The sequence below is a fragment of the Nannobrachium achirus genome, assembly GCF_963921795.1.
Source record: "Nannobrachium achirus genome assembly, chromosome: 12".
Classification (NCBI taxonomy): domain Eukaryota; kingdom Metazoa; phylum Chordata; class Actinopteri; order Myctophiformes; family Myctophidae; genus Nannobrachium; species Nannobrachium achirus.
Window position 1 is genome coordinate 31,989,481 of NC_137832.1, and position 23,048 is coordinate 32,012,528.

Sequence of the window (23,048 nt, forward strand, 5' to 3'; positions counted from 1 at the left end):
AGAAACATAGGTTTTTCAAAAAACCTTAGAAGGATTTGAAATATTGAAATATTCAAAGACATTCTTGTATATCTTGACAGCTTGTATATCTGCTATTTTTCAATAGTTAAAGCACAAAATAATGCGTTATGCGGTCCCCCCCCCCCCCCCCCCCCCCCCCCCTATGAAGAACATTCATGGGGGGGCCCACAGTGAATCCTTGTACCCAGGGCCCAGAATTTGGTGTGACACCCCTGCATGCACCTGTACTGTATTGTGTGTGTTCAGGAGAGAGCTCCTGTTGAGTCCTCTGGACTTCCTTCCCAGAGCGGCCCCCCGCCCCCCTCCGCTCACCCCCAGCGCTCCCACCCAGCCTGCACGCAACTCACTCGCCGACGTCCTCAGACCCATGCGTGGCAGGTAAACGGGTGCGCAGCTGTGTGCATGTGTTTGGGTTATGGTTGATGATGTTGAAAATATCAGTTGAGCCTCCTGTTCCCTTTCTTCTCAACAATCTCTGCCTATTGTCCTACTGTAATTTCTCTCTGCTAACGATACCTTTAGTTTATCTGTCTTTTGTTTGAATGATCTGTTATTCTGTTACGTTTTTTGTGACATTCGCTGGTCAGTTCAACCTATCAGAGCCCTCCTCAGTTGTCATCCTCTAAGTCCTTATTGGATGCCCTGCTAATCACGCCAATTACCCAAGACCCACCACCCCTACGCTTGAGGAAGAAGAAGCGTCGAAGTGTGAGTGCCCTTCACCTACCCAAGAACAAGAGGTAGACAGACAGAGCAGATCTGGGCAGAATTTACTTATACATAATTATTCTCAATGGCTTGAGGTGTTCAGCTTAAAATGTTGTAAACGCAACATTTCTCCTATTGTCCAAGTGTAATTTTGCCTAGGTCTGCTGCACATAATGTAGCCTAATTACCACAATAGCGGGGCAGATAAATGCATTTTTGCACTAAAATACTTCAGAAGTGGAAAGAAACCTAAAACTTTTCACAAGTACTCCTTAGGGGTTGTTCCTATGATAAAACACATTAGACACTGAAAAATCAAAATGGCTGCCATGTTTCCAAGATGGCTGCCTCTGAACAGTACGCCAGCCAGTTAATGTCCGATTTTCATAATATTAGAGTTGTTTTGTAGGTTTTAAAACATCCTGAGTTCATTTATTACACTTTTAAAGCAGCCAGAATAACCTTTCTGACTTTTGGTTGGGGTCTTTCCTCACCTGGGACCCCCCAAACAGACCCCTGAGCCTATCTCAGTAATCGCATTGCTCCTGCTCCAGAGCAATGTTAAATTAGATCATAACTGAAGCATTAAAGTTGTTGTAACTGGGCTCTGAAAGCAAAAATGAGTAGTAGCAAATACCCAGGGGTCTTCCACAGGGGGTCCGGGACCCCTAGGGGGTCCTCAGAGTTACTACAGGGGGCCTGCCGAATCTTGATGGGGAAGTTCTTTTCTTTTTTTTAACTGTTTTTATTTTCTCAGTATTATTTATTACATTTTTGTGTTAGACAGTTCACAGGTGTTACTGCAGGGATTGCAATAATTAAGGTATTGCAACTTCTCACTTTGGGCGCGCAGTCTAACATGTCCATTTATTGCGCTGCACTCACACTGACAACACAACACACACACACCTCTTTGTTATCGTCACCCCAAAACCCGCACCCTATCCTCTTAAAGAGCTCACGGTCAATTGTACCCAAAGAAATTCACTACTATACATGTCCTCCCTTGGCTCCCTAATAGTGTTGACAGTTTCCACTATAGCATTTGCAGGGAGGAGAGTGCAAGGCAGGTTATTGTTTGAGCAGCTGCACCGTCCCTTGTAACCTGCTTTGCAGCCACATTTGATGAGCTCAAGTACTGCCTTTGCAGCAGGGAGGGCAAGAAACCTGACTGGACATACCCTCCACTCTCTGAATTCCATCTATTTTTTTTTTCAATTGATGGAAGCTCAGGGCAATTTGTCAGGTATGACAAAGTAGGCATCATAATAGGATACCTTCATCAAGGGACATGATTTTGAGGAAGTGCAAACACATGAAGAGGCTGATACCCCGATTCCTTATCAAGTCCTTGCCTCCGGTACAAAAAAAGGAAATTTAAATATTCAAGTGAGTTCAAGTTATTGGATGTTACAAATGTCAAGGGTTCCTTTGCGTACATAGTTTTTCAGGTGCTGACTGGGGATGAACATTTGTTGGAATCACCAAAAAGACATGGGTCAATGCCTACTTGATGATGATGATGATGACCAAGCCATTAACCGCTTCAAGGACCTTGGCAAGGTCATTGGCCATTCCTCCTGAGCTTATAAATGGTGAGCTTCCATCAACATTGCAGTCGGAACATTTTGCATGCCATGTTTACAGTTCAAAAGGTCCAACAACCCTGGGATTACTCAGATGGGAACTATTTCTGTCAAAGAACTTGGAGGGTGAGATGCTACATCCAACTCGTGCTGCACTGCTACCACATTACCTCCGCGCCAACTCTGTCACAATGCAGGATAAATCATACCTGACCATACCATACCCTGTGCTTCCACCAATCGAAGAAAATAGATGGAATTCAGAGAGTGGAGGGTATATTCCAGTCAGGTTTCTTGCTCTCCCTGCTCCAAAGGCAGTACTTGAGCTCATCAAATGTGTCTGCAAAGCAGGTTGTAAGGGACGGTGCAGCTGCTTAAATAACCTGCCTTTCACTCTATGCTATGGTGGAGACTGTGTCAACACTATTAGGTTGGACATTGAAGATGATGATGATGAAGACGAATATATCCTGCATGTCTGAAATTACTGTATTGTAGTGAATCTCTTTGGGCGTAATTGACCATGGGCTCTAATAAGGTGAGGGTTTTGGGGTGACAATAACAAAGAGGTGTGTGTGTGTGTGTGTGTGTGTGTGTGTGTGTGTGTGTGTGTGTGTGTGTGTGTGTGTGTGTGTGTGTGTGTGTGTGTGTGTGTGTGTGTGTGTGTGTGTGTCAGTGTGAGTGCAGTGCAATAAATACTGAGAATACTAATAAACCATCAAAGTACAATACATAAAACTAGGATACATAAAAACATTCGAAGTTTCAAAAAAAAAAATAGATTTGGCAGGCCCCCTGTAGTAGCTCTGAGGATCCCCCCAGGGGTCCCGGACCCCCCGTGGAAGACCTCTGTTATTTGCTACTAGTCATTTTTTATTTCAGAGCATATTTCAGATCTAATTTAACATTGTTCTGGAGCAGGAGCAGAGCGATTACTGAAATAGGCTCAGGGGTCTGTCTGGGGGGTCCCAGGTGAGGAAAGACCCCAACCAAAAGTCAGAAAGGTTATTCTGGCTGCTTTAAAAGTGTAATAAATGAACTCAGGATGTTTTAAAACCTACAAAACAACTTTAATATTATGAAAATTCGATATTAACTGGCTGGCGTCCTGTAAAACATATCCGAAAAGGCGGCCATCTTTAAAACTGGCAGCCATTTTGAAAATTAAGTGTCTAATGTGATTTTTCTAAAGAATGACCCAAGAGGTACACTCTAAAATTTTGGTGCTTCTTTCCAGAACTGAAGTATCGTTCTCCTTAACTGCGCCGCTACAACACTGAATTGTGAGCTGTATGCATTTGAGCACAGTGGCACTTAACACCCAGCTAATCAACAATACGCATGGAGATGATAACTCTTGAATAACACAAAGGAATGGCTACTTGAAACAGAATGTTTGTTTGCGGTCCTAGCATTGGTTTAGGACTAACGAAGGATCCAACAATTAGGGATTGAGAATGAATTCCGATGGAAAATAAATAGGCATTTGAAATAACTAAAAATCCCCCTAACCCCCCTGCCAATGCTCTGTTTATGTTGTACAGTACAAGTTCAACAACAACAAAGCTGTTCCATTCACAGTATCACCAAAAGTATGATAAACATGTATCAGTAATGACAACACATGCCAGCTATGATGTGCTGTGGTCACTATAAGATAACTTTGGCAGCATATGGCAAAGGGTTCAAGTTGTAGACTGTGTGTGTGTGTGTGTGTGTGTGTGTGTGTGTGTGTGTGTGTGTGCGTGTGTGCGTGTGTGCGTGCGTGCGTGCGTGCGTGCGTGCGTGCGTGCGTGCGTGCGTGCGTGCGTGCGTGCGTACGCGCGCGAGTGCGCAAGTGCGTCCGTGCATGTGTGTAGTATGTGTGTGTAGCGTGTGTGTGCGTGAGAGAGAGAGAGTGGGGGGAGAACATGTGGGAGACGGTCTCTGTGTATGTACTGTATGGATGTCTTTATGTACAAATGTGTGTGGGAATGTACCCACACGAGTGCTATAGTTTATGAGATTTGAATTTGATCCAAAGAATTTAATCCAATGCGTTATTATAGACCATCTGTTGTACAGGGGAGAGGATTCCTGGGCACTGCACTGCTATCGTAAGGGGCCATTTGTTCATTGTTCAAACCAGACCAACAAGTTTATGACTCCTATAATGCAAGTTTCTGTTTTAGCTACATGAGAGCTCGCTTTTACTGTACATGAACAGCTGTTGAGCACAATACATTCCACTTTCCATAGCTGACCATCCCTTAATGCTATCAAACAACAAGGTCACTGTTAAGCAAGGATATGTTTTCAAAAACACAAGTGATCAATGGAGTTGTATGTTTCTGTTGTAAGCCAACAGAAAGAGACAGCTATGGTGCATTCAGACTAAACCAGGGGTCTTCAACAGGGGGTCCTCAGAGTTACTACAGGGGGTCCTCCAAATCTTCTAATCCTTTTTATATTAACAACGTGAACCCTAGTGTCCATATTCTGAGAACTGTAGCCAAAAATAGCAGGCGTTTTGAGCTTGTAGATCGGCTATTTTCGGTAAAGAGGTTTGGTGTAGAGGGAAAAAAGAGCAGACTAAGTACACAGTGAAAGGTCAAGTTTAATGACGGCTCAAGTGGTTCAACATCTGAAAACACAAATTGACATGAATCCAAAATACAGCGATGATTGTGCTGTCAAAAGATGAAACTATATGGATTATGGAATCTACAGTATGAAAAGGTTGTGGGGGTCCCTGCTTCATCTCTCTCTCAACTAAGGGGTCCTTGGCCTGAAAACGTTGAAGACGCCTGGACTAAACATACACACTGTTCTGGGAGGGAGCATCTTCCCCTCCCTCCCTTCAGTGTTCCGTCTCTCCTTCATTACCCATGTATTTAACAAGGCCTGTATATGGCCCAGGAAGTCCAGATGGTCAGCGCTCTAACCAGATCCCATTGAATCAGGCCAGTCGAGATCTCCATTAATCAACCAATCACAGTCTAGGGGAATCCAATTACCCACCCGTCTAATTGGCCTGATTGGTGGAGAATATTAATGAGCTGTGCTGTAATTGGCTGTAATGAATGGTAGGCTGGGGAGCATCTTGTTTCCTGCTCTACTTGTCACCTGTTGTTAGCCCATTAGCGAAGCTAATGTGAACGAATATCGTTGGCTTGTTCGCCTGGCTAATGGCGATAGATGGTGCAATGGTCAGTAATCTCCCAGAAATAAATGGATCTCACAATGCAGGCATGACCCACTGCTTAATGTGAGGTTTAGCTTTTGATAAGCTAAAGCCTCGTTATCAACAACAAGCTATTTCACTAGCTTCTTTTCTTTGTTTCACAGTTGACCACAGTTGCATGCATCTTGACACTTGCAGTTTATTTAATTGCCTGCTTATTTTTTTCTCTTAATTCCTCAAGTTTGTATAAAACATAAAATACTTAATGTTCAGATGTTCAGGTTTTTTTTTTAATACACTATAGGCCTGCCTTTTCTATGAAATGACTGGTATTTTTAATTGGATAATCTTCCCGTTTTGTCCTCCCTTGTTTTGTTGAACGGGCTTCCAATTAAAACTGTAATGAGATCAGAGACAGCCAGTTGTCTCCAAATCCTTTCTGGGTGTTACTGTAGGTAACTACCAGGGGCGTCACAAGGGGGGGGAGTGGGACTGAGTTACTAGGGCCCAAGTTGGAGGGGCCTTAATTATTATATACCTCAGCTATTGAAAAATAGCAGATAGCCGCGCTGCGAGCTTGTAGATCTGCTATTTTTTAAATGTCGTGAAAATGTGCGCAAATCGTTTGAATCTATGTTTTTACGCGAACATTTGTAACTCAAATTTTTCTTCTGGGGGGTCCCTGGAACGAAATATTTTAGTCTAAATGGGTTAAAACCCCTCCCCCTATGAAGAACATTCATTTGGGGGCCCCACAGTGAATCCTTGTACCCAGTGCGACATCCCTGACTACTACAGTATGTTCAATATGCACTGTTCCCTGCCAGACATATGGAGCACATATTGATGAGCCTGATAATGAGAATGAAGAGAAGCATTCTGGCTGTCTGGCAGTCTGTTTCCTATAGAGAGTACTTAACTGGGGCCTGCACTGCCTATAGGCTTATTAGCTGGAATGGATGCAAACACAGCATTCCACTGGGGGCTTTTATCATAATGTCTGTCATAATAATCATGATGTTGTTGCCCATCATTTAACTGCATGTGTATTAATTAGCTGCCCACATTTGACTAGATAATATTTACTTCTATCTGGTGCACCTTTTGTACTACATATTTGGTCTGTTGATTTATTTATATGTTTTACAAAATATATAGTTGTGGAGACACCTACAGTTTATTTTCAATGGTCAGTAACAGACTGGAAATAACTGACACTGATCAGCACATCGAAGCCACCAATTTCTCTCCTGTTCTTTCCTCATTTTGTTCTGTCCTCATTTGTATCCTTTTGTTGTTTTCATCTCTGTATTATATCGTCTCCACACGCACATCAAAGAGTGTCTTGGCATCAGTCGGCATCAGGTGTGGAAGACCCTCTTCTCTCCTCCCCAGTCAATGCTGTTTATATCTTTAGGTAAAACAGAAGGAGAACACTCATCTCTCTACTCTCTTTCACTTTTCTTCCCCCTCCTTTCTTTTTTCCCCCCTTCTTACAAAACTGTGAGTTTTGTAAGAAGTGTTTTCCCCTTAAAAATAATGGCAGGTAAGTCTTCCTGCAACTTATGTAGTCTATAATATAGATACGCATGTTTTGCATATGAGGTGGCTGAGGTGTATAGAAGGGTTTCTTGTTTACAAATGTGACTTGTCATATACTGTACATGACCCAAAGGCAGCAGAGAAATAAATAATAATTGATAGATCAATTATGTGTCATGACAGTTGTATTTTATAAATTGCAATTAAGAAATTCAATCATAGGCCCGGACTGATGGCGTAACGGTCCGGGCACCTAGGCTCTAAAGTAGCCTGACAGCATATGTAATGCCTTGCCGTGGGTTCGAGTGCCATTCCCGACAACCTTTGCTGCGTGTCTCTCCCTGTCTCTGTTTCCTGTCCATCCTCACTTAAAATCTATCAATAAAGGCAAAAAAGCCAAAAACAAATAAATAAAAAAGGAAAACATAAATTGAATCATATGGATTTTGTAATCACATGGGAATGGCCTGGCTACAATGTGAATCTCAGGCATCATGTAGCCGGCCTGTGTCAAATTCGGGATGACAGCAAAGATTAGGAAACCCCAACAGCCAGCTGGATTGTATTGGTTTTAATTTGATTTAACCGGTACTATAACATTATTCATTCACATATTTGCCCAGACATTTATCATGATACTGTATAAACCAATAACAATAACAATAACAGTAGTCATGACAGTATAATTTATTTCATGAATGAATTGCTTTATATGCTGACAATTTGAAACACGCTCAGCTGATTATAGCAGCAAGCTGCAGTGCATGATCGTGTGACGTCAAGTACAAGTCTGGATCAAACTACAAAGATGCATTCTACGTTCTCTGAATATTCTCCCCAAGTTAACTTAATGATAACATTCTTCCCAAGTATGCAAGTACGTTCGTTGCCTTATTAAAGACCCTTTGTTTATTTGTTATGACATTGCACCAAAACCCATCTAGTATTAAATGCAATCCATTATTCATGAGGGATCTTTTTTCTTTTTTTTTTTTTCACACTTGTGTGTGTACGTTTAAGGGTGATATTCGTGTCCCTATGAGTACCAGACCACTAAAGCTATTAAGCTAAATACGCATTATTTTTAATTGGGGATGATGGACCGATCTTATACATTTACAAACCCATTACATGATTTCGATTAAGGATGTCCAATATTACCGTTCTTTTTTTTTTCTTTTTTTTTTGCTGATGCTCGTTGAAGCTTGTTGATGTTTAGTGCACTGCAGAGGTGTGTGTCTGTGTCCAGCTGACGCTCGTTGAGGCTCGTTAATGTTATATGCATCAAGGCAATTATGCTTCTGCACTGTCAAATGGTCCCATTTCATTGAAAACTTAACAACATCACTGTATTATATTTGATTTATTAGATTTATAAGATATTATATTATAGCTGTTTTATTTTATTAGATATGTGATGTTATTACCTGACAATTAGTTGACTTTTGTTGAAAAAGCCTGCATATATCGGTATCGGTTTATATCCGTATTAGAATTTAAGATTATTATTTTTACTTACAAATCTTAGCATAGTGCAGCTTTCAGCTACACACCCTGCTGCATGGAAGCCAGCTTTCTGAGAGAGATAGTGAGTTAAATGGCTTTGGATGGAGTCCTGGGTGGCAGAGTGAACTAAAGGAAACCTCAGGGCTCGAGATCATTGATGTTATTAATGTCCTCAGCGTTTAAATGAAGTGTGCTCCCTGTGTGCGTGTGTGTGCGTGCGTGTTTGTCTGCGTGCGTGCGTGCGTGCGTGCGTGCGTGCGTGCGTGAGTGCGTGCGTGCGTGTGTGTGTGTGTGTGTCTGTGCACACACCATGGCATGTCAAGCCTAGGCAAGGAGGGCAGCTGAGAACACAGAGCATCCACAGAGTTGAAGCTATTATATATACATACACACACATACCACACACACACACACACACACACACACACACACACACACACACACACACACACACACACACACACACACGGGATGCATTCTCTCTCTCTCTCTCTCTCTCTCTCTCTCTCTCTCTCTCTCTCTCTCCCCCTCTCTCTCTCTCTCTCTCTCTCTCTCTCTCTCTCTCTCTCTCTCTCCCCCTCTCTCTCTCTCTCTCTCTCTCTCTCTCTCCCCCTCTCTCTCTCTCTCCCTCTCTCTCTCTCGCCTGCTTTTTCTTTCCTTATGTTTCTCTTTCACTCTCACTGTAAGGGTACATTTATACACTTTCAGTTAAATTAGCAATGAAGATTTTACTATGTATCTCTCTCTCTCTCTCTCTCTCTCTCTCTCTCTCTCTCTCTGTCTCTCTCTGTCACGCACACACCCACGCATGCACACACTCACATACACACATACACACACGTTTTCCTTCTCTTACACCCACATACAAAACACACACACACACACACACACACACACACACACACACACACACACACACACACACACACACACACACACACACACACACACACACATACTGTACCACTCACCATAACCATGGCTGCAGTTGCCATAACACTCACGTCCCAGGAGTCCCCTAACAACCAGGCACAGGGAGAAGACAGCGATGATCCAACAGTTGGCACCAGTCGCAGCGATGCGTTATGGGTGTAAAATGACTGAGTGAAAGATCGTTGGCCCACCCAAGTGTCTCAGTTGGTGAAAATGACCTGTGTTATACACACTCACCAGCACATACGTGCACATGCGGGCAAACATGCACACAAACATGCACACACGCACACAGAGCATGTGACTAATAGAGGGTTCATTCATTCAGCTCCTTGTTAAAAGCCAGCGGTTAGGTTGAGGTCCCAGGGCAAGGGGAGAGAGGTGAGAGATTTGACTCCCTTCTGTGTGAAGAACTGTGGCATCCCTGTGTTCACTGTGCGTAGGGCGTATAAAATCCCTTTCCCCAAGAGAGAATGTGTTTCCTTGCACTGTAAAACATAGCCATCATGAATTTACTCTTATATTTTGCTTGTCCCAAAAAGAAAACGTTAACTGGTGGTGACACAAGATTGTTAAGAAAATGCACGTTACCCAAAGATCAATAAGTGTTGCACAAAGAGGAAAATCTGCTGAATTCTTTATTTAGCCTGAAGAACACCTAGGCTTGCCCTGGATATTCTGTGTTGTGTTCCTCATGAGGCAGCATGTGTTTCCTGAAAACTATGTTTTCTCAGAGAAATAGTTCCCAAGAAAAAAACTGTAATTTGCTTTAATCAGCCAGCATCTGACGCCTGTAGAATAATTGCTAATTTAATAGTGTTTCTATGGCAAGAGCATTTTAATCACAAGTACATTGTGTCCCTTTTAATTATTGTTTTGCCAAGTACATGGAATTTGTCCTCTGCATTTACAATTCCTAAATATTTGGAGCAGTGGACGCCATTAATATGATACCCGGGGAGCAGTTAGTGTTTAAGTGACTTGCACTTTGACACATGGACTGGACTGGGCAAGCTGAAGGTGGACACGATTCCCAGACAGACTCTCTGCCCCCTCAGCTACTTGTCACTAGGGATGGCCACTAGGGATGGGACAATACGCGATATTATCGTTTATCGTGATGAAAAACACTCGCGATAATCGTATCGTGGATAATTAATTTATTGTGATATCGTCCTCCGTCATGCACATGGATCAATTCACTTTTTATTTGCTGAGCTGCATATCCGGTACCACTTAAACCTATAATTGGTAAAAGGTACTTATAATATACATACATACATAACAGTCTTTTTTTCACTCTCAATCAAATGTCTTTGCCAAAAAATAGTCAATCTACAAGCTCACAACGCGTCTCATTGCGACGCGTTGTGAGCTTGTAGATCGGCTATTTTTTGGAAAATGTTCCACCCCAGGATAATGGATTTTTATTATCGCGATAATATCGTAAATCGCGATTTCTTTTGTCACAATAATCGTGATATGACATTTTCATATCGTCCCATCCCTACTTGTCACACTGGTAGACATGGTATGGTGTTGTACTGCTGTGTGTTGTGCGCTCTTCTGTTTCTAGTTGAAGTTAACCAATTGATACCACGTGATAGCATCACATCACTTGTACTTTATGCCTGGGGTTGTTTCTCCTGCCTTACTCACCTCTTGCAGAACATGTGCAAAGAAAGACAAACATAGTGAAAAGAACATGGTCCAGCTCTGATGATGATGCTCTGACTGGTCAGTCTGGTTTGTGTCTGCATATGGAAATGTACCATTTTATTCATTACACTGTCAGTGAAATCAATGTAGTCAATTAGTCTTAGTTCAGTTATATATTTGGCCAGGTATTCATTCATTGGTTCTGAAAGAGTGTGCTGTCGCTTATCCATCATTAAGCAGGTGTTCTGGAAACTGTTCTGGTGTAGAATTGGCACCTCTCACCACTGAGAAAGAACTTTTTCGTGCCTGCCGTAGTAAAAGGTAGGAAGAGTGCTCCAGTGTTTTGGTTCTAGCTGAGCACTGTGTTATTTTTGCTCGTACCCTGTTGTCAGCAGGCAGGTGGTCTGCAGTCTGTCTTTATTTGACAGTAATGTGAAAGTTATTTTCTTTTCTTTTCTCTTTTTTTATTTTGCTGTAGAGGAGAGTTTGACAGTTTGACTACTTTTTAAAGTAACATTGGCATGGATTGCTACGGATCTATTGTGCTGGGGCTTGTTTCAGTGTCTATGCAAAATAGCAAGAAAGGTCATGCACTCGCTCACGCACGTGAGTTTAGAGAGGGCGAGAGAGACAACTCTGATCTGAAAAGCACAAAACCACAGACAGAGAGTCTTTGACGTTTTAGTGTGAATGATTTGAGTTGCTGAGAAGGTTCTCATTCATGTCCATTTCACTCTGCTCTGTGTGTCCATCATGTGTTCCCATACAGCGAAGAGGGGGAGGAGCCTGCAATCAATAGCCATGAGTCTGCTGCTGTCAAGACCATGATCAAAGGACCTGCGAGCAACATGGGTAAGGTGTGCGTGTGCATTTGCCTGCGTGCGTAGCATGTGTAATGTGTGCGCGTGTGTGTGCGCGTGTGTGTGTGTGTGTGTGTGTGCGTGTGTGTGTGTGTACACAATACAGTTGCATGTACGCGTAGTACCTCTACTGCCCACCTGACAGCACCTTTACCAACACAGCAGAAGCACACTGCCTCTCTCCTAATGACACCGCATTCACCCCTTGAATAAAGCATTAGAAAACTGAACAAGTGTATCTCAAAACATAGCTTACCTGGACATGCCAACCTCTGTGTACATGCATACAGCTGCAACTATCCATCATTTGTATTTTTTTATTAATTAGATCACAATGCTGTTGTGATCTAATTAATATACTAGTTAAGACGCCTCAGGGCGACATGCGAGGTCGCGCCTAATTCTTGGCCATCTGGCTAGTGATGTATATTGGCCATATATACCAGTTACCCATATATTGAGATCCATGTACTGTATATAGTACATCCCTTTTATGCCCATACTGTACATGGAGATCCCTGTATGAACCAGCTTCCTCCATATATGGGCATTCTCATATGAAGTCCTGTTAGATATGGGCTTAATATTGATGACATCAGGGATCTCCATATGGGCATAAAAGCGATTCTGTTAGAGTGGTTCCCATGACATCACAACATACAATATATGTTATGCCCATACATGGAGATCCCTATCTGAACCAGCCACACAGATATGGGCCATGTCTTGGCCATCTGGCCAGATATATATCGATGACATCAGGGATCTTCTTTTATGGGCATACAAGGGATTCTGGGGAATACCCATATATGGACTTTTACATAGGTGATGTCACCTGTGATATCACCTGTGATGTCACAGTGATGTTTCAAGGGAACCAACCCATAGACTGTAAAAATGTGTACACACATGGCTTCACGTCTACACGCGGACAAGCTGTGACATTTCTCATGGTAAACTGCGACCTTCAATTACTAGTAATATTACTTTTTAAACTATTAATTCGATTACTTCAATTAATTGTTGCACTCTTATTCCTCTATGCTATGTTTAAATGTTCACATGAATGAATGGCATACATAAACTCGGGGCCAATGTATTAGTGGTTTAAACAACTGGTCTCGTATGTAATCTGTGGAAGTGTACATTAGTGTACGTTTAATGAATGCTCAGCCGCCAAATCCAACAAAACGTATGTGTGTATGCCTGTATGTAATTCACCTTACCATAGGCATGTTGCGGTATTTTGTCAGTGAATTAACAGGCGGAATATAACCAAGCTTGGGCACCAGAAAATGTTTTCTTAGTATAAGTCATGGGGAATGTATGCGTACCCAGCATGTAGATTTTCCCCCAAATAGATTCTGAAAAATAAACTTTCATTTAGGAATTGAATAAAATCTTGTCTTATAGATGTATTTTGATTGATTAATGTACTTCCTCCCTACAGTTTAAATGTGTTTTTTTCCCTCATACAGCAGTGTTTGCCTCCAAATCCTGGCAAAGTGTAAAACTGTGATTTACTGGCGTGGGACTTAATGTTGTTGCAGTCATTTAGTGAGAGGAAAGAAGCTAATTTTCCATGGACGAGCCGTGACATATGTTGTAAAATAGGTCATTACAGACGTATTTTTCATTCCTTTTCTTTTTCCTCCGTGGAAGCCCGTTCGACACGTGAGAAGGCCTCGCTCTGTCCACTGCTGTTAGTCACGCACGTACAAGATCTACTCTGTGACCAAAATTACACTTACTGAAGGAACCCGACGTGACTTAGGAATATCTGTTTAAAGGCAGGGACCACAGCAATGGCTCTGTTTGCAAGTTTGATACTGAGCTCTGACTGTCTGGAGTGTTACTTTTGGATACATACATTAATTCATTCAAAAGAGAGTCGCACCCAGGCAGTGTTGTTTTTGACAACAAATCTTGATTTAGTTTTAGTCATAGTCTTTTTAATAAAATGTCATTTAGTTTTAGTCATAATTTAGTCAACTGAAAGGTTTTAGCTTTAGTCAAAGTTTAGTCGACTAAAATATTTTAAGCGACTAAATCTACAGTTGATTTAGTCAACTGAAATGTATTTTGGCAGGCCCTGATGGCATCGTAATGACTGATTTTACTCTTGGTTGTGTGCAGAAAATAGCAGATCTACAAGCTCACAGCAGCGACGCCTTGTGAGCTTGTAGATCGGCTATTTTCAGCACGCAACACCTGAGAGCAACCAAACATAAAATGACTCTCTTCTCCACTAGTCTCTTCCTAACGTTTTAGTGTAGTTTTTATTTTGTTGACGAAATTGTCAATTTAGTCTTAGTTTTAGTCATCACAGCTTAGTTTTTATTTCGTTTTTATTTAGTTTTCATCTGTTAAAAAAAGGCAGTCGACAAACATTTTTCGTCATAGTTTTAGTCGACAAAATCAACACTGCAACCAGGCCTCTCTCATTTTCACCTGCTTTTAAATACATACCATTTTCGACCATTAGGCCGTCATCATTGTACGTGCCATTTTGCAGAGTAGACCTGTCTGAAGCCCAGAAACCTAATGACTCCATTGTCAAGAGGGGAATTAACCGATTTCCATGCAGAGACCTGGGTTAAATTCCAGGTGGTTAGATAATATATTGATGAATAAAATGGTTGGTATATGAGAGAGAGGACTGTGTGTGACCATGTTTTGAACTAATTAAGGCACACAGCAGCATATTCAATTAGAACAGTTCTGTGACCAACTCACTGTGAGTATGTCTATCCCTAGCCTCAGCCTAGACCTATAACAACCCCAACCCTCTCTCCTGATGCAACACAATTAGCTACAGTTGTTAAGGCCCATTTATATGCTCGTTTCAGAACATTCAGAACACAAGTAGTATTACTCACATACCTCACTCTGACTTCCAAATGCAGTCATACCCATTCCATCCACTAGAGAGCAGGATAGGGTAAGAAAACAAACAGGTATGGACCGTTGTCTTTGCAAATTCTGACAAATTCACCCCACCTGTTGTGGCACACCTGTTGCTGTGAAGTCACATTGGCGATGCAACATCATAGAGCTGTACTGTACATACAGTCCCTTCTACCCTCTTTCTTATTCGCTGTGTTCCCATACCGTTTGATGTGTCCGTCTTGTTGGGGATCACTACTGCCCCCACGGTTTCCTGTGGTATTGCACCTTGAGGATAGTGGATACGTACACTTCGCATCCGTAAAATGTTAGAAAACAGGCAGAAAGACATGAAATGAATACCTCCAGGGCGCATGCACACACAGCGAACAGCAGCGAGTAGACGGCCTGTTTGTTTGTACTTTGTTTTTAACGGTGTCGATCTGCACACTGAACGCTGCTCTGGGTAGGTCCAGGAGATAACCTATTCCTCATACGTGCACTTTATTGGTCTTTCCTGTAAGCAGATGCACTTTCAAGGACAATGTGCACTTTATTGCATGGCACTTTAATGCATGCACTTTATGGTCAATGTGCACTTTATTTTTATTTTAAGGTATCTGTCCGCTACATGTGTTCTGTATTTTGTTGTTTTTATTGTATTGTTTGATGTATTGTTGTCTATGCCGCTGCAACCCATTTGCCCTTCGGGGACACTAAATAAACGAACCTTGAACCTTGTAGTAAGGACAGATCTGTTGCATCCTTATCCATTGCTACATTTAACATTAACTCTTATTGTGCCGATCCCGAACTAGTTCGGCTTTATTTGGACCTTATTAACGTTCGGGGTGCCGATCCCAAACTAGTTCGGCTTTTTATAAAAATAAAAAAAACATCCAGAGGCCTTACCGAAGCACCGGGCAAAATTTTCGAGCCGGGCCGCCGGCCGTCATCTGTTTACACGGCCCGCGAGAGCGTCGCGCTGCCGATATTTCCCATCCACTCCAATGCAATCCAGGATCTTTAGAGCTCATTTTCTCTGTTCCATGCATATCCATGAGGTGTGCAAGGTTTAATCACGGCTAAATCGCCGAAAATAGGGCTTCTAAAATGCTTGGTAGCCAATAGCTAACTTCAAGCTAACTTCATCCTGTTCCTGTTCATGCACAAAGGAAAGTGTTCAGGCGCGTCATGGCTGCGCACGGCTTGTGCATATACAGCGTATGTCTATGGTGGATTCTATGGCCATTGGGCGCCCTCTAGTGGTGATTCTGGGCACTGAAAGAGTTAAGTCTAAATTGCTGAAGTGTAAATGGGCATTTGGTCACACTACTACGTGTCTTCACTACTATGTCTTCACGTAACAATAAGCATATCACTGAGCAGCCTACTCTATAAGTAACAGTGTCTCCGCCGTATGACGGCTGCCAATTATTGCAGAGACGGCACACTACTTTGCCAGCCTTTATGCCTCCATTTTGGGCGTCCCAAGTTGTTGAAACCCTTTAACAACCAGTCTGTGGATATGTCCTCTAGGGTGCAACACACACACACACACACACACACGCGCGCGCACTACCTCTCTTTCCTGCTGCACATGACCTTCTGTATGTTTCAATGGATACAAGAGGTAAAAATCTGCTCCTACTTTTAGAGGAAATTATTCAAATTCAGGTCAAATGTGTCCATATTGTCTGTATGGCAAACATGTTGTTCCCATCATTTGGTAAATCCTGATAAATGCTTCTGTGCTGACCATCAATCTCTAATATTAACTGCTGAAACCAAGCCCAAATTATACTAACTTTAGCACTCTATGTTTACGGTAAGGGTTCAAATAAAGGAAATGATCACTGGTCTTCTAGTCTCCATCGAGAAGATAAAATATCCGCACACTGATAAAGAAACGTTGCAAAATATCCGCTCACTGATTATCGAAACGTTGCATCATTAATAAAAAGTATGTTTTTGGAGCTTAAAAACAGTGTGCAGATATTTTATCTTCTGCCTTGATATCCAGCACCTGGCATAAGATGTGAACACACATCTTCTCTGTGATCTAGTCTCCAACCACATTAGTATTCTAAACCAGTGGTCCAGGAACCCCCAGGGGTCAGTGGAGGAGGTTCCAGGGGGAACGGACCCGTAAGGTACAGTAGCTGAATGTAGAACAACTGAAGTCGGTTCGGTTCAGGACAGCTTTTTTTTGTATACGTTGCTGCGATCTATTATTTGTCAAAATTATCAACACAGCCCATAGAGAACCACACACAGCAATTATTTCATCCAATTTAACATTGAGGTGCCCACAATGTTTAGGTGCCCACTCTTGCTGCACCCTTATTGTGAAGGCAGAAGTGTCTAACCGTTGCACATCCTGCATGTTTCCGCATGATTAAAATAGCTGATCTACAAGCTCACAACGTCTCGTGGATGCAACGCGTTGTGAGCTTGCAGATCAGCTATTTTCGGCATGCAACACGTCATACGAGATACGGCGAAGTATAATTCAGGCTTTACTTGGGAGACGATGCACACACAGCGCTTCAATGTGAATGCAAAGAACGACAAGATGAGATGACGAGCGAACGAGCCGACGAGCGCCTGGACATCTGGACGCCAGAATGTAGAACCACGGCTCTAAACCATCCCTATAGAGGGTGCTGAAACACAGTCACTGATCTATGACATGTGATCCTAGACTCAACTTGCAAAAGATACCTCATGTTGTCCACACGCATGCGCACGCACGCACACGCACACGCATGCACGCACGCACACACAGAACTCTGAGACATTCCTATGAATAAAACACGGACACCTGGCTAAACAAGTAGTTGGGATTGGACTTTGATCTCTTGAAAGAAGGTGTGTGTGTGTGTGTGTGTGTGTGTGTGTGTGTGTGTGTGTGTGTGTGTGTGTGTGTGTGTGTGTGTGTGTGTGTGTGTGTGTGTGTGTGTGTGTGTGTGTGTGTGTGTGTGTGTGTGTGTGTGTGTGCTCGCAGCTAATCTCTGAAACTTCTGGACCGATCTGCGTCAAACCTTTCATGCATTCAGCCAGTAAGCCAAGGAAGACACTCCACCCCGAATCAGCTTACAAAAATAACTTTATTTGCATTACACCTTTTAGGAACAAAGTCACAGAGGTTTGACCGATGAATCCACACCACAAAGATTACAAAAACATCATCACAATAACAGAAGCAGGAAATAACAACATACAATACATTAAAAGAGCTTGGGGTGAAAGCAGCTTTATAAAGGGGTTTTCAGAAGGGATTTAAAACGGGTCACAGATTCAGCATAGACTTATCTCCTCGGGCAAGACATTCCAAAGTGTTGGAGCTGTAATTGCAAAAGCACGGCCACCTTTTGTTTCCAAGCAGCACTTTGGAATGATCTGTATAGTGCTCTGTCCGAAAGTCTGTGAGGCTGCGGGTTGGCACATGGGGGTTGAGTACATCTGATATGCCGGAGGGAGCAAGACCAGATCTGGCCCTGTAGGTGATGAGTTTTAATCTCAGTTCTAAAATAAATGGGCAACCAGTGCAAAGGAGCTACAGTAGAATGGATGTTACTGTATGTGATCACATTTTCTGTAGCCGGTTAAACATTAAAGACACTATAATAGTGTCTTTTCTGTTGTTGTTTTTTTTACTCTTTATTTCTCAGAGATTTTCAAACATTTTTTATAACCATATACCAATACAAGAAAGTCTTTTCTGTGTTTGATCTACATTAGATATCTTCGCTGACAATAGCTACAAGCTTACAATGCATGGCATTGAAAGTGTCGTAGCCTTGTAGATCTGCTCTTTTCTTTTAAAGTTTTCCCCATATTACAGATGCTGGGATTTAAGTGGTTGATGATACCATAGTAGCAGGAGGGAAAAACACACAGTTCGTATTGCTTTTGAGCAGAATGATGGCCAGTATCAGCACACGTCGGTCGTGACAGGATAATGTTGCTCCAGGTCTGCCACAGGGGCGTCAATTGGGTATGGCAGGGGTATGCAGCTGCCATACCCTGGGTCCAGGGGGGAAAATAAAAGTTACTTTTAAATATAAATCCATGAATGTCTCTTTGTCTATCTGCGCTGGTTATTATGGTGTTAAATTACAGTAAAATAACTACAAATACAAAATTTAACATAATGGTCACTCTAACAAGGTACATTATAATTATGTTCTCCACACTTGTATTCTCCCCAGCTTGACAAAATGGTATTTTCCCAGGTTCTGCAGGTCAGCTGCACAGGTGCAATTAATTATTGTTAATTGTGGCACGTTTACTAACATGCTAAGTTTAGCTGCACTTGAAAAACCATTCCAGGCTGCCATATCCAGCCCAAGAAACCGTAGAAACCTGACAAAAGTCGTTTTTTTCTTCTTATTTTTTTTTCAGACATTGTGAAAATAGCCGATCTACATGTAGCTGCTATTTTCACAATAGAACCATGTTATCCAAAATGTAATGCCTATTTTCCATGAGGACTCCCATCTTTGCCATACCCTAGCTTTTGCTGAACTGACGCCACTGGTCTGCCACGTCCACACATGTCTTTGATTAATCATCTATTTGTGTCCTTCTTTGCTAAAGTTCGAGCGCCCCCGGGTGGCTTGATCACCCCGTCTTTTGGTATGAGGGGAAACGGCACCAGCAGTGTCCCGAGGGGTCCGGTTCCGGCCCGGCCCGTACCTCAGGCCCACCCGGAAGACGAGGACTCATTGGTCCAGATGGCGGAACACATCCCTGCCGGGACACGCACACCCATGTGTGCCCATTGCAACATGGTCATCAGGTGAGAACAAATACATGACTTAATGCAACAGTCAGGCATAGTCACAACCTGTGGGTCGGGACCCCCAGGAGGGTCCCCAAATCATTTTAGGGGGTCCCCAGAGGATTAACTTAATGTGCAACATTGTTTTTCACAGTCAACAGTAAACAAACCAACATAAAGTATACAAAGGTCATATGCACATTTCCAAAGTGACAATTTAAGGACATTTTAATACCTCTATATAAATTATTAGAGGCAGAAATTGTGAAAATAGCCGATCTACATGCTCACAACGCATGTAGATCAGCTATTTCACAATAGAACAGTGTTATACAAAATGTAATGCTTCAACTCTTAGTGCTCGTCAGGGTGGTGTGTGGGGGGTCCCCAGTTAAAATATGATTATTTTGGGGGTAGCGGCCTGAAAAGGTTGAGAACCACTGATTTACAGTATATGGGCATATTTGTCCAAACACAAACACAGACCGACAGGAACTTTATAGGCTATGTTTACGTTTATACATACAGTATACTATATGAGGTAGCGAAATTGTGCATACACGTACAATAACTGATCGAAAAAATGATCTGTGTATGACACTGGAGAGGCCCGGTTAGAAAAGGAAAGTAGAGTGTGACCCTTCTCCGTGTCTTGATCAGGCAGTCAGCCAATAAGCACATGTGACGGGAGTGTAGATAAGAATTAAGTTGCACATACTCACTGACAGATTGTAGATTATAGATGAATTTGCACCCATGTACATAATGTACACGCTGAGATGCATGCACACACACACACACGCACGCACGCACGCACGCACGCACGCACACACACACACACACACACACACACACACACAGAGGATTGAAAGTATATTATGTTGACATTGCCCTTTGACATTGGTTTTGGGTCATGTAAAGAGTCTTGTAAAAGTTTGCCTGTGGAACCTTATCCCAAAGCTGGTCAGAAGCAACACAACACTACATTCTCGCAGCACTATAAATGTGTCATTTTGTGTGTGTGTGTGCCTGCCTGCGTGCGTGTGTGTGTAAAAGGAGAATGACATAAGGGGAGCATAGAGCTTAGTGGTACTACTAGAAGGGTGTCAGGTGTGGTACATCATTAGCTCAGAGTTAGAACTGATGAATAGAACATGAAGGACAGATGATTTGTCATGATGTGCCTCACCTGACACCTAGAGTATCTAGTAGTACTGCTCTTTATGCTCCTTATTGCCATTCTCTTTTTGCACGCGACCACACACACATAGTCCTCGCTAACACACACACACACACACACACACACACACACACACACACACACACACACACACACACACACACACACACACACGCACGCACACGCACACATGCACACACAAACACCACCACAGATAGTCTTGTCACACATACTACACAGACGCACTCTTGTCATGAGATTGCATGGGCAGCACACATGCTCGTACTGTTTGTGCGTAAGCACACTGACTGCATATGCACAAACACACAGTGGTGGAAAAAGTACTCAAATGTTTTACTTAAGTAAAAGTATCAATACTGCGATGTAGAAATACTCTGGTACAAGCAAAAGTCCAAAAATAAGTATCAAAAGTAAAAGTACTCATGAAGCAGAAATCTAATTCAATATGTATAACATTATGATTTGAAAATAGCTGATCTACAAGCTCACAACGCGTCCCATCGCGACACGTTGTGAGTTTGTAGATCGGCTATTTTCAAATAGCCGAAGTCTACAGGGCTGAAGAGGGTAATGTGTGTTTTGTAATAATATTTAAAATATACAAGTACGTAACTAGTAACTAAAAATGTCAAATACATTTAGTGGAGTAAATGTACAATATTTGGATCTGAGATGTAGTGGAGTAAAAGTTTAAGTATTGGAAATCGGAAATACTCAAGTAGGCCTACAAATACTTCAAAATTGTACTTAAGTACAGTACCTAAGTAAATGTACTTAGTTATTTTACACCACCGCAAACACATATTTTATCCATGGTAATTACACTTCACACCTCCCTCTGGTCCTTCCTTTGTGTCCTCCCTCCCTCTTCCTCCTCCTGGCCTTGGTCCTTCCTTTCCGACAGATAAGGCCGTCCTAGCCTATAGCATTATCACACAACTTGTGTAGCATTGCATTACACGTAATCCGGAGGATAGAGTTGCTAGCAGACGCTAATGGCTGCCAAACCTGGATCAGTATCAGGGTTAGCTCAGGTTAGCGCAAACCATTGTGCCCTGGAAATTAGTCTCTGTTGTGTTACCACTTAGCCTAATCATCGGGTTGGATAGGGACAAGCTGCTGACTTAATGGAAGTGAGCGATGGTAGTTACAGTGGGCTTCCAGTGACACCTCAAGAGTAATTTCTAAATAACTCCCCTGTGGCGTGGATGCTTTCTCCCCCCGTGGCTTTGTTTAGCAGCGCAGTGGTTCTCAAAGAGTATGTGAGTCCAGGCGTGCCTTGGGATTTTGTGACAACAACCACAAATTATTAATGGAATGCAACTATACAAGTTATGATTTTTTTTTTTTTTTACTTTTTTTAGTACTTTGTGTGTGTGTGTGCACTCATATCCTAATACTGAAGTACATTCCATACCCTAAATTGTTTTTATTTTAACCACTTTCAACCTGCCATCTCTATTTTAGGCATGTCTAAGGTAATTATTTTCATTTAATTTTTCACCATTTTTTCACATCCAGACACTCTTGGTGAAGGGTCCAGGGGGACAAGCTCACACCCCATTGTGAGCTTGTAGATCTGACTAATTCTGCTATGAGTGCATTATGTGCCTTCAGATTTTGACTTTCCCATTGGTGTGACTTGGGCACAATAGGTTTTAAAAGCACTAGTGTGGTGATTATGAGTATGTTGTACAATGAGTTCTGTCCATGTGGTACTTGCTGCTGAATTGAGGTTTGAAATCACTTCATCAACACTGTTGTTGATTGACTGACTTCGACTGACTGTTCAATTCAAAACCAGTAAAATTAGATGTAATGTCTGTCTGACTACTGGCTCTGTGTGTCTCTTATCTTCAGAGGACCCTTTCTGGTAGCCATGGGCAGGTCGTGGCATAAGGAGGAATTCAATTGTGCCCACTGCCATACGTCCCTTGCAGACATTGGCTTTGTGGAGGAGCAAGGATCCGTCCATTGTGAACACTGCTATGAAGAGTTCTTTGCCCCGACCTGTAGCCGCTGCCAGACCAAGATACTGGGGGTGAGTGTGTGTGCTTCTCTGCTTGTATGTCTGCATCTGTGTGTCTGCATCTGTGTGTCTGCGTCCGTTCCTTGTCTGTTTAAGTGTTTGACAGTTGGGGCTTACAGCGGAGGCCCCTGTACTGTAAATCTGGAATGCCACTCAGAGATGCAAGGA

At 42.4% G+C, this 23,048-nt stretch overlaps 1 protein-coding gene across 4 annotated transcripts in view; it reads left to right on the forward strand.

The window, feature by feature from the left end:
* Positions 1-23,048, forward strand: part of pdlim5a (PDZ and LIM domain 5a) — a 134,342-nt gene that overhangs the window by 105,635 nt on the left and 5,659 nt on the right. For all 4 annotated transcript variants that reach the window (XM_080739660.1, XM_080739662.1, XM_080739661.1 and 1 more), the window contains 3 exons: positions 11,888-11,970; positions 19,467-19,668; positions 22,712-22,892. In XM_080739660.1, coding sequence (XP_080595786.1) covers positions 11,888-11,970; positions 19,467-19,668; positions 22,712-22,892 — 466 coding nt within the window. The remainder of the gene's footprint in view (positions 1-11,887; positions 11,971-19,466; positions 19,669-22,711; positions 22,893-23,048) is intronic.